This window comes from Platalea leucorodia (assembly GCF_965183815.1).
Source record: "Platalea leucorodia genome assembly, chromosome: 1".
Classification (NCBI taxonomy): Eukaryota; Metazoa; Chordata; class Aves; order Pelecaniformes; family Threskiornithidae; genus Platalea; species Platalea leucorodia.
Genome location: NC_138823.1, coordinates 113,025,034 through 113,037,823, shown reverse-complemented (window position 1 = coordinate 113,037,823; position 12,790 = coordinate 113,025,034). Strand labels below are relative to the sequence as shown.

General features: G+C 39.6%; 1 protein-coding gene across 1 annotated transcript in view; it reads right to left on the bottom strand.

The window, feature by feature from the left end:
• The window catches only part of AMPH (amphiphysin), a gene marked incomplete at both ends in the record, with an annotated part of 123,341 nt that overhangs the window by 39,893 nt on the left and 70,658 nt on the right, over window positions 1-12,790 (bottom strand). The window contains 5 exons of the mRNA XM_082331623.1: window positions 872-957; window positions 1,355-1,462; window positions 2,822-2,917; window positions 5,427-5,521; window positions 12,266-12,320. Coding sequence (XP_082187749.1) covers window positions 872-957; window positions 1,355-1,462; window positions 2,822-2,917; window positions 5,427-5,521; window positions 12,266-12,320 — 440 coding nt within the window. The remainder of the gene's footprint in view (window positions 1-871; window positions 958-1,354; window positions 1,463-2,821; window positions 2,918-5,426; window positions 5,522-12,265; window positions 12,321-12,790) is intronic.

Here is a 12,790-nt window from a genome sequence, read left to right as displayed (position 1 = left end):
AGGAATTAATTTAGAAGGCAGAGAAGACAAAGGATACTTCAGTGACTCACACCACATTTCCACTCCAGACTGCCATTTGTTAAAGAACATAGCACACTAATGAGATGCTTATTTTTCTGCTGCTTTTGTTCTCCCGTTCATTTTGTCTGCATTTTCTGTATAAACACAATTCATGATTAAACATCTTGAATGAATGATCTATGCTATCAAATGCTTTTACATCGCAGACATAATCAGTGAAAAGCTATGAAATGTGTATTCTGATGTAGCTATAATGTTGCTTTTCCCTGCTTCAGTAGTACCTTATAGGAACTTGGAAACAACAATTGCCGTAAAATCTTTATACATTTTTAAGGTTCTTTGTTTCAATACCTTTTACAGAAAAATGACCTATATGTAGACCCATTGCAAATCTGGAAAAGCATGCGGCTGCTCTGTACCGTTACTTTTGACAGTGGAACTTTTGATCCTTTTTATTAACAAGCGGCTTTTTTTTTTTCTTGAAAGGATCAGGTATCCACCACCAAGGTGTCTGAGAAAGGTTATGGAAGCCGTGGGTTGTAGTCACAATCTGCCATTCTGTGCTCTGACACACTTCTTTACCCAAAAAAATAGAGACCTTTTGCACGTCAGAATGAAGATATGAAATCTTAAGTGCCAAGATACACTGAAAGAAATAAGCATAAATACGCTTATAGAAAGTATAATTTTGGATCATTTGCAGGCATTTTCCCTTTTATTATTTCAAAAAGATAATGGATGGGATCTTCAAGGAGCCATCGAATAATTTTCTATCAGCTCATTAAAATCCCCTGGTTCCCTTTCCTTACTCCCCCTTTAGTCCTTCCAGACAATATCTGCCTAGACTTACCGTGACCACAGAGATGGCAACTCTTCTTGTAAATCAGTGTTAAACTCTTCAAACACTTTCTGTGCTTTTTGAAATTCTTCTTCTGCCTAAACCAAAATGAAACAGGGTGACTTCTGCAATCACTACGACATAGCAAAACCAGCCAAAATTGGTTTTGTGCATTTTTCTTGTGGGTCTTTTACAATTTGTATTAACAAAGGATGTGACTCAGTCCCACACCATGCAGGCCAACACAGGACTTGCTGTCCCCTCAGTCTCATGAAGAGAGACAGTTAGGGCTCAAATAGGACTCATTCCTGAAAGAGGCCGAGTGTGCCCTCCACATGCACCAAAATACTCAATACACATTTATGCTTAAGGGTATTATTATTTCCATTTCTGACAGAGGAAAAAGAAGAGGAACTTTGTGCTCTGTCTCTGCACCAAAATAAATGCCACCTGAGCTTCCTAAGTCTTCTGCCAGCATCCTTCTGAGTGTGCTACCTTGGTAATTCTGCCTTCGTCTTTTCTTTTTGAGCTCTGCAGGGCTTCTAGATGATGCCTCGCACTGTCGTAGTCCACTAGCTTTCTGCTTCGTTTTGCAATGCGAGTCTGTACAGGGGTAGAAATGAAAGGCAGCACAAATAGCACTTTTTAAAAAGCTATTTTAGCTATGTTGTCATTTAAGTTTTTGACATATTTTTATTCTTACTTCTCTGCTGTTCATATCTGAATTACTGTATCATGCAGGAACATGCACATGGTAAAAGAGACAAACTAACCACCTTATTTTAAATAAGGAATCCATTTACAGATGGTTTGGAAGGGTTTCTGTGGGTGTAGGGCTTACAGGCCTTAGAAGTGAGATATCAGTGTTATGCAAGTCTTGTCTCATTCTCCAGAATAAGTGGACCTGTTAAACTCATGGTAACACCATCTTCTTCCCTTATATATAGTGTGCAAATTTAATAAATAATTAATGTAATTTTTTTCTAGAGTTGGAAAAATGCTTAAAATATACTTTTCAGTATAGTTGCTCTGACACATCACTAAGATAACTGGAGTTCAACATACAACAGGAATTCTAATTTACCTGCTATAATTCTTTTAAAACTAAACAAAAGACCTTTGATATATACTGACTTTACAAAGCTGTATATTATACGTAAATTCCACATGCTGAGAAGACATAAGTGCAGTTTGATTTACAAGCAAGTTTGAGACTGAACGTCAGCAATGTTGGGATTTTTTTATTATTTTTTCTTTAGTCCCCGATATAAATGACAAAGGGGATGACTGCATGATACCTACTCAATTATAAACCATCACAAAAAATTTACAGCAATGTCCATAAAGTCACATTCAAATATAAAAATATCTACCTCTCACCTGTAATGATTCTTTATCCCCACACATTTAATTTAGCAACCATCTCCCTGGACTGTACACTGGACAGGCACCTGGGAGAGGCTAGAATCTGTATAACAGTCTCTCCTGATGTGCATTACAAAATCTTTTTATAGCTAATTAAAAGACAGGAACCATGGCTTAGTTAAGAGAAAGATATTTAGATACCCACAGGTGCATCTAGCCAATAACAAAAGACCTGGTTTTCATGTTGTAATTTGTCTGGCATTTTAACAGCTGAAGAGCTTAACCCTGTTGGATTCGGTGAGAATTATCTCATACCAAATAAATAGGAGCAGGACAAAATATAAAAGTTTTATCTACAAAGGCTAATTTACTTCCAAGTACTACTGCATAAAAAATATTTTTGTTCACTTGGAAAATCAGCGCAGCCTAATGTCAGGGATTTACTTACAGAACAACATCTTTTACATTGCAGAAGAGAATGACTTCCACCTCCCCCCCTTTTTTTTATTTTTCTTTGCTTGTAATCTCATTTTCTATTTATTTTATGACTCAACAGGAATTTTACAAATTTTCCTTTATAGGAAATCATTACTGTACTTTGATATCAGGAAATTGTCCTAGATATGTATCCAAGGTTAACAACGACCCATCCACCAGTTTTTGATGGAAGTCTTCCCAAAGTTCATCACATTTCTGTAAGGGTAGAAAAGAGAAAAATGCACTTAGTAGTTTAATGCCACTCCAAACCTAGGAGAAATACAAATGTACTTAGTAAAGATTAATCTTTCTGAAGTTTTAAAATGTTCTTTATGCCAATAAATCAGAGAGCACTTATAAGATAAATGAAAAGGAATACCTTGACATTGCAAGTTTTAATTCACAACAAAAGAAGACTTAGCTTAATAACTAGTTTGTGTTTTCATTCTTTCAAATAGTAATTGCTATGTGAAAATAAGGATATCATGGATTCAAGGCCTTCCTCAGGGTTGCAGGTCCCTGAGGGTCAACAATGCAGAATCTGAAGCTGCCCTACTTCTTATACCTAAGTATGTCTGCTGATGATGAACCTTCCTTACAGAGAAAAGATGTACAACTAAAAATAGACAAAATAAGGGAAAAAATGAAGCGGGTTTCCCATCAATTACAAGGATTTGTAAGCTTAGCTTTGCTTGGTCATTTTTAAAATAAAAGCTGTGGAGACCCACCGTAAGAAAGGTCTTTCCATCCCATACTTTTTATGCCATTAAGGTACATTTGATGAAATGGCCGATGCACAAACAAGAACTCTACCTCGCACTGCTAGAGAACTGGGATGCCAGATATGAAACATGCCAACATCAGTAGGCAAAATAAACAAAATCCCCCCAGAAGCTACAATGCTTTTCCCCAGTCCCCTTTGCAGCTCTGGGGTAGTCACCAAGAGACACCCCTTCTAGTTTTCCATTTTTTAAGAACATGTTAATGCAGCTGATGTGACAAGGACTCTCACTCTGATCCCCCTTTTCTTTGCACATTTCAAAAAATCACAGAACTCCCTCCTTTGATGGGAGGGAGACTAAAGGGGGCGAGCACTGCTTTGCAGGGCTGTTATCCTCGCCGGCAAGTCCGGAAAGCTATTCCCTAGTGTTTGTTTTACCATGAGCTACTATAGGGCATATTATAAATGCTGTGTGATGTCAGCATTCAGTTCATTCATTTCCTACCCTAACAGGGTCCCTAATGAATTATTACAATCTATTAATCACGCTTAAAAGAAACACCTCATTTATTAACACAATATTTAATCACAGAGGTCTATAGATCAGCACAGCATTAGATCATAGGAAGCAACTGCCAGCCTTGTGCATTTGCCTCTTTATCTTGGTGATATCTATTTTGGACAAATTAAAATCATGGAGGTTTTCTGAAAGCTAATGGGCTCAAAAAACATTGCTGAAGAGTCCTTTAAGCTATCGTCTTTCCTACCAGGCAGAATAAGGTAATTTACGTGGATCCCTTTTGGAATGATCACTTATATCCTGGACTGCACAAATATATCATTCTGTTTTACTCTATGTTGAGGGATGCATAAATCTACATTTGTGATTATATAGGGAAAAAAATCAGGAGCAGAGATTTTGTAATATTGCCCCCATGCGTCTTATTAAGAAGACACATCTAACATTCATCCCTGTATCTAATAGAGATTAAGAGCCAAATTTTGTTCCTTTCACACACAATTACAAATTTCTGAGTGTAAAATCTAATAGTCTACAGATACAAGATGAGGTGCTACAGCAAGATGCAGCAAGAGATCTTCCAGCTGTTTAACCTAAAACAATACATATGGTATGGTATCTTAACTTACACAGTTTGCAAGTTGGGTGCTTTTAAAATCGAAAACACATCATGCCTTCAGCCACAGGGGAAGGGTAGAGGAAGGCAGCCACGGAGAAGAAAAGCAATTATTGCACAGATTTGGGAAGACTGCTCTGTCTTCCGGTTTCTTGTTAATTATATTATCCAGGAGGCCTTGCAAACTGACTGCCAGGTGGTTAAAAGCTGCACTGATAACAGTTTGCACTTTCTTGTCACCACCAGTACATTTGCTGACAGACTTCCCCCAGAATTAAGGCTGTTTAAGCAGGCAATTCAGAGCACCTCAAGTCAAATTCCTGCAGTGTCCTCTAGAAAAGCCTGTTCTGCTCTAATCACTGGAGGAAGCTAAAAAGGCTAAAATGAATAGTGCCCTGCAGTCTAATTCACCCCTTAATTCCAGATTCTTGCCAGCGAGAGGCGAGTGTCCCATCAGATATCCTGTTTAGTGCCACTGGCTCCACAGTTGTTACACAGCACACAAGGATAAGCAGATTTGATAATTTTTAACATTCAATTGAATTGAGAATCCCAACTGTAAAACTGCATGTAAGATACCTTGTACAAACTTGTCAATCGGTTGCTATCAGGACCAATTCTGCTCACTCACACTGATGTTGACCTCAGCGGGAGCTTGTATCAGGTAGTTCATAAAATACACATTGCAAATGCAGCATCTGGTCAGCAGGAGGTGCCTTTCACAAGACCAATAATTTCTATGCTCAGAAAACAGGATTTAACAGGCAACAAAGAATTAAGGGAAATTTCAGATGCACGCTTCTCCTCAGCAGCTCAAATTAATCCATTTAGAGCCAAAATACTTTTTTCTTCTTTCCACACATCTTACCTCTCCAATCATTTTCACATCTTCTCGTCCGTACCAATCTGGCTCATACACTTCATGAAGAGACTCTGTAAGCTTCTTTGAGGCATCTTGCATCCCTGTAATTACACAGAAGGAGGAACATATAACTGCAAACTACAAGAAACAGTTGCTAAATATGTTTATTTTGACCCACATGTACACACTATACTATTCCCTCTGGCATGTTTAGAACATTGTTTTCAAGAGCTGAAACAAAACCTTTATTTTCACTCAGTTCCCCCAGGTTAATGAGAAACGTCCCTCACAGGAGGATTAACTCATATTTATATGCAGAAAAAGGTTTCGATCAGATTAGGGATTCCATTTTCTACTCTGAACTAAACATATCTGAACATGAGTAACAACTTGGAGGGTAGTCCTGCCACTAAAGACAGAACAATAGTACCTAAGTGAAACAACAGAACAATAATACCTAACTGAAAGACTATCACTGAGAAGGCAATCAAATAGGAACCTGCCTTTGGTTATTCTCAGCTCTTCCACCCTACAGAACAGTTTCTTACCTTGTCCATAATGAGTACCATGCCCACCTGTGTGGAAGAGGAGGCATCTCCAGGGTGGCACAGTTAAAATGGCAGAGATTTATGGGAATTGCTGGCTATAAAAATGGACTTAGGAGAAAAGCTAGAAGGGGTCTGCACTAACCAAAAAGTACTCCCCAGAATGGGGGAGGTCACACACAGGAAGAATGTATCTCAGGATTTCTCCCTTTCCTTGTTTTGAAAGATATTTAAGTCTCAGGAGCTTTCACATCTAAAGTAAGCGGCTAAGAAAAAGAAGCTTGTTAATCTTACGCCCCTAATAATGATGGTGACCTAAAGGTATGCAAATAATGAAGCAAAAGACTGGCAAGAGCTGAGGCAGTGTCCACAAGTTTAGGGAAAAGAGATGCCTGAACCTGGGGAGAGTGCCATAACGGACCTGGTTTTAGGAAGAATGATTACCTTGTATGCTCACCCAGTAGGCTGAGAACATGTGGAGCCCAGTGCATATTTACACGTGCAGCAGGGTGGTGTCTACAGAGAAGTGCGCTGAGCCAAGCTGCATCAGTCACCTTTGGAGCTTGCTACCACAGGTGAAACAAGATCAGGGACTACTTATGGTTATCACTCTCTAACACACAGAGAAGCTGGCTTAAACTTAAAGTAACTTCAATGATATTACAAGAAAGAGCCTAAATCTATCTTCAGTGAGATCAGTTTGACACTAGTGAATAAATTACTGCCTTCAGAGAAGGCACTGGCGTTTGCCTTTCCATTTTGATGGAGCACAAATACATTAGATGTTGAATATGGTTCCGAATCCAGTGAAACAAAACTGGTCTCACCTAACATGCTAAGAGTCAGTTCAGAATCAGTGATTTTAAAATGACAACTTTATTTCAACTTCTTTGAAAAACCTGAACAACACTGACTGCTAATTTTTTTACCTAGCATTAACTTTTTTTTAAAAAAAACCCACATTTTTTTCTCCAGCCAAAGTCTGTTTGCTGCAGCACATCGGTGCTGTCTTGAAAATACCGCTAGCGTGATCTTCAGATTTAACTGCTCAGTGGCTGAATTTAGGATAACATTGATATTTCTGTTTTCTGCACAAAGAAATGTTTAGGAGTGGAAGAGAATTCACTTGAAACTTGAACGTCTGGAAGAGCAGACTTGACCTAGTCAGCAGCTATTCCACCATGCACTCCAAAACACACACTTGAGATACGACAGGAAAATAAATGCAATAATGCACACTTCGTAGTGTAAAAATGGTGGTCTATGGAATGGGTAGGATAGGGAAAAAAATACTGAAAAAGCTGAAAGTAGATGGCTCTTCTCAGACCTTGGGTTCAAGGGAAGGAATGGTGTGGGAAAAGGGGAAAACAAGTACAAAGAAAACCCTGATATTCAGAGGGTACAAGCTTTCACCCTTAAATCCAAAGGTGCTATGTCAAAATAGAATAATTTATCTCTTCAGGGATTGCCTTGGGGGTGCTTTTTAATGACAGCTCAGCTTAGAGAACTGGTATAGCACAAGAACTTAAGACATTCTCCTTTGTGGTTAATGCTTAGGTTGATATACCATTAGCCAAGAAAGAGTTCCTCAGTGACGCAGCTTTTTTTGCCTAGAATATGCCAGATTACAGTAAAATAACAGATAAACTTCACATATTTTTCCAGGCAGGACTCATTTAAAATCTCTAATGCCACTGCAAATTAATCAACTCAGGAGGTAAGGCAAAACCAGCACAGTATGGCCATGCTTAAGAAGGCTGCTTCTGTCCACTCACAGCAAACGCACAGATCAGGAAGGCTTGCGCATCCCTCCTCACACTTGATCCTTTCTGATACCTGAACTTCTGCCCTTAAGCACGCTGCGTGCTAAACCTCCCACGCAGGTTCCAGCACAGCTGCTCGCTAATCCCTCCTGCAGCTTGCATTCAGCTCAGTCACAGACCAGGCTTGGGTAGAGCACCTTTTCCTATGCAGACTTTCTTTTTTAAATACTACAGGACTCAGGCATATATCTGCTTAAGAGATTAAGTAAAAGACACAATATCCCACGCTTGAGTCATATCAAAGTTGCACCAACTTTTACACTTGTTTCAGTTCTGTGAATCTGGTAATCCTTCGTTCTACCACATTCCTGTAAAAAACATCAATCAAATCCAGCTGCAGCATGAGGCAAGTGGGCATTACTGTACTTGGCTTCCTCCATCAGGAGCTTCAGTCTGAAATTTCCACAGACCAAGATCATCCGTCCTACTCCCCTAGTACCGCATCTATACTAGCTTTACTGCAATACCCCAAATAAGTGCATAGGTAAATACCAATCTGGTGGCCTCCCATTCTTTTTCATGCCTGTGGGCATAAACTTAAAATGTCCAATGATTTTTTTATTTGGCTGGTTTTCACATAGAATTATTTCTTATGCACTGATATCTTTTATGCATTATTCAGCACTAAAGTTAAGAGGATTAGTGTCAGCCATAGACTGCAGGCTGTCTCTGCTGTTTTTAACTGCTATCACTGAGAAAGATGAATTGTTTAAAACAAGTCATTAAAGTACTAAGAAATGTGAAAAGAATTTTTACTGATGAAGTTAGAAATTTATATTGAATATGAATTGTTTCATTTAGTACCACTTTTCTTGGTAATTGGGTCACTTATTTAATAACTACAAATGTCAAAATAATTGAATCGCTTAGGAAAAATGATGCTAAATAATCCAGTTAGTGAAGTCTGAGGCTCTTGCATGAAATCATCCCTCTTTCTGTGGGAAAGAGCCCCTGTCTCTGGACCCAAAGGACTCCTAGAGGCCCCCATGTCGTAGGGATCCTGGGGGTGGTGGTGCAGAGATGCTCCCATTACAGTGCCCTAGAGACAGCAGAGGGTAGGTGACTCTTTGCCATCACAATTCCAATGTATTCAAGCTCCCACGGAGACTGAGACTGGCCTGGGACTCCATGTCAGCTGTGGGACCCATATACTGTAGGGTTTCCTCACTCCCCAGCAGGGAAATCTAGACTGAATCATGGAGAAAATTCCATTTTCCTGATGGAGTGAGGCACCTTGGTCTGGCTCTTGATATTTAATTATTTGAGTGGGGAAGAGAGCTTCATGAGCGGTTCTCCAGGGAAATGACCTATCCTGCCATAAGGGTTGTATCTGCAATTGCTAGTTATCCATTAGGGTTTCCACTGGAACTATTCAGTCATTTCATAATTCATTACTAAATTTTACAGAAAGATGATGAATAGTTTTATTGCTTCTAAGAAATTACATGATTGATTCTAAGATTTGTGTGTCTGGAGGATATGTGCAGTTCTGTCAGTCACAGACTGACAACTAGGCAGCAAAACTGCTTACAGACCTCCAAAACTTCCCCTTCCCTTGCTGTAGACCAGTTATTATTTCTCACTGTGTTAAGCCACTTGAAAAGCATGGTCCTTCTTTTTCATGATGCAGGATTCCTTTTCACCTCTGCCACCTTGCCACCTGCGTGCAGATCCAGGTCTGTATCCCCCCCTCTGCACTGGTGCTTGCGAAGAGCTCAGGGTAGAGAATGGGAGGCCGATTAGGGTTTCTTTAACAATTGGCCCATGAAACTGTTCAAGTCATCTACAGCCCTCAAAAGCTTAAAAAAAAAAATCATGAAGTAGAGAACCCAGAAACACGTTGCCAAGGAGACTGGAAGAGACAGAAGATTGAGGCATGAGATGATTATAGCTGTGGGGAATAGTACACAGTCTCGTCAGTACAAACACTACTGCTACATAGCAGACGTTAAACTGTCATGCAGGTGAAATAAAACAGCACATAAAAGCCATTCACAAGTTCAACAGCTTTATGACATGGTTCCTCTGAGTCCTTGAGTAACTAGCAGTAAAGATCACAATCCAACTAAGACTGAGAAGCACCTCTGAGTGAGAGAAGGAGTCTGAATACAGCAAAAACTCTTTTCTTTTAAGAATGTGTGATACTAAACCTCAAACTGTCAAGTGTATTAAAATGAAGGGATAGAGGGTCATAAGGTTCAATTGACCATTCCTTGCTTGAATCATGCCCTGATCTTGTACTTCTGACTTCCAATATCCAGTCACTCAAAAGTCATGCAGCAAAATGAAACTTATTACTAGAGTTTACAACATACCAGCTTCATAAAATGCTTTTAGTTAAAGTTAGATATCTTGCCAATTCCTGAAACCCTTTAAAAATGAACTGTTTTTCTCACACCTGTAAAAGTACAAGGATGTCAAGTGCATTATTTTCCAATGATATGACCGACGTTTTTCCCTGCAAAATGAGCCCCTGATGACAGCATGCTTCCAAGGGCCAGATCTTCTAGATGCAGAAATCCCACTCTAGCACCTCAATTCAGGGGTTCCCATGCTTTTGTGTATAGTCACCCCAAAATGTTTTAACAATGGCAGTCCTTCACAAAATAGCAACAAAGAGGCTGTAGCAGTTGCTGGATTTGCTTCTGCCATTCAAAATCTGGAAGGGCCTTTGCCACTGCTGAGCTAGTCAGCTTTGGGGAAGCCCCAGCCAGAGCTGTGTTTGTGGACTACTGTCTTGGGCTGTCCTCCCACTCCACAGCATGAAGGTGTGCCAACACGTGTGCCAAGGATGCCCACTGGTGGCTTGTTGGCTTTGCAGAATAACATTTTCAAGGCTTCTGTGAGCTGCTTATGACTGGGTCTTTTTTAAGACATGAAGATACTGAGGTGTTAGCAAACACTTTTCATTCTCAGTAAGAAAGTCAGTCCAAGTTATTTTCAAATATGGACTTACAGGCTGCAACAAGAGAAAGACGCTGAACAGAAGAAAATCATGGCTAAAAAGGCAAAAGTTGCACAATGAAAAATTTCACGCCAAGTTAAAAAATAACAAAAAAGCAACTTGGTGCAAAGAGTAGCCCACTAGACAGTAAACCAGCAAAAGGACCATGAAGTGGATGCACAAAGAACTATGAAAAGAAGAAAGAGAAACAGAGAAAGAAAATGAAACATGGAGAGGGGGATTGTTGTCACCAACACGGAAACCTAAGCAGCATGTAAACAGTCAGCCTACATGACAGAAAAGCCATCTGGCCCACAAACAGCCTCATCACGCTGCTTCTGAGTATCCACCTGATAATGGGTGTGGGGAAGGGATGACTGAAAATTAAGAATGTAAAAATCAGCATCCAATGGGTTCCAAAAAAATGACCAACGCTGAAATTTCCTCTAAGAACAAAAGACATTGTTCAAATCCCTACAAGGCAAAATACCTCTTGTCTGGTATAGGATTTTCTTTGCCCAGCCCATCCAGCAAATAATAGATGGTCAAAGACATTAAGCTCCTGCTTTGCTCCCCATTTTACAATTCCCATCACGAAGAGGTTTCTTCCCTGCCTGTCAACAGCTGCTGAAGCTTTATTATGACACAGCGATTTCCAGGGATGTTGTTAATACTGGTTTGTAACATTTTCCCTACTGGACTGGAGCCAGGTTAAAAATATATACACATATACACACACACACATATATATATATATCTATATATTTATCTCAAGAAGCTATTACTGTCTCTCTGTCAGTCACCAATTCTTATTCCCTTCCCTTTAGCACCTGACCTCCAACTCCTCCAAAGTTAGGCAGCACGAGAAAGAGAACATTCTGTGTAGGGTGCTAAGTTGAGTGTGCTGGATTTACAAATGTCCAGTAGGATTTAAATAGCTGTTTACTTAATCTCTGACATTTAAGTGCTGACCAGTGAGCTTCTGCTACTTGGATTTTCAATGTAGTATCGAAAGAGACCACATTTGATTTTTAAACTTAAAAAAAGTGGATTAAGCAGGCAGAAATACATGAGAAATCATGTCATCGCAGGGAGCATGGTTTTAGGGGGAGGAGATCATCATCCAACTAGTAATACCTAGAAATGTTCCGGTCGTGGAGGTCAAGCAAACCCTTGCCTTGAAGGGGGTATTTCTTATTCTAGCATTTGCAAAGATGAGTAACAAGATGTGTAGATTTTGTGAGCGCTCAAAATGCATGCAACGTGAGAACCTGGGCAGCAGTCCTGCACACAAAGGACAGCCAAGGATGAGCCGTGCATGCAAGACGATACACACGAGTTGACATTGAAGGTGCAGAATCCGTAGTAACAGGCTAAAGAGCCTATGCCAGATCCAAAGCAGAAATGTGCACTACTAATGACAAAAGCAATATTGCTTGTATTTTTCTTTGTACACTTTAAACAAGTCTACTTGTCTCAATTTTTTAAAAAAAGTTTGTTTTATGAAAACATGACGTAAAACTTAAAAATCACCTTTGATGGCTGCTAAATATCCTCTCAGTTCTCTCTGGAGCCTGGAACCCTCTGCCTGGAAAAGAAAAAAACAAAAAAAGCAAGGAAGTGAAAACACATTTCAGTTATGTTATTGAAAACACATTTCACTTATATTTTATGCCTTAAAACATGCATGCAGTATGTCAAACTTAACAACAAAAAGCCATTTCAGGAGCTATCTGATGAATAGTGTCACATGTTGCAAGCATGCATAGGTTCATACAGAAAAGGCGGCCTGGCCAAGATGCTATGAATAGTGTACTCTCTAGGCTAAAATTTCTGGTTTTATTTTATCGGTCATCTTCACAGGGAAGAATTCCAGCCAAAGAAAGACAGGTACATTTTACGGCCAAGATCCAGTTCAAATCAGCCTGGCCAATGTCCTAACCTGAAACACGAAGAAGTATAATCACCTCCACTTGAAACCACTAAATGAGGCCAGTCTAGGCTTACAGAAAATCCATGCATTTACATAAATGGCTTACTACTTTTGCAAACATTTTT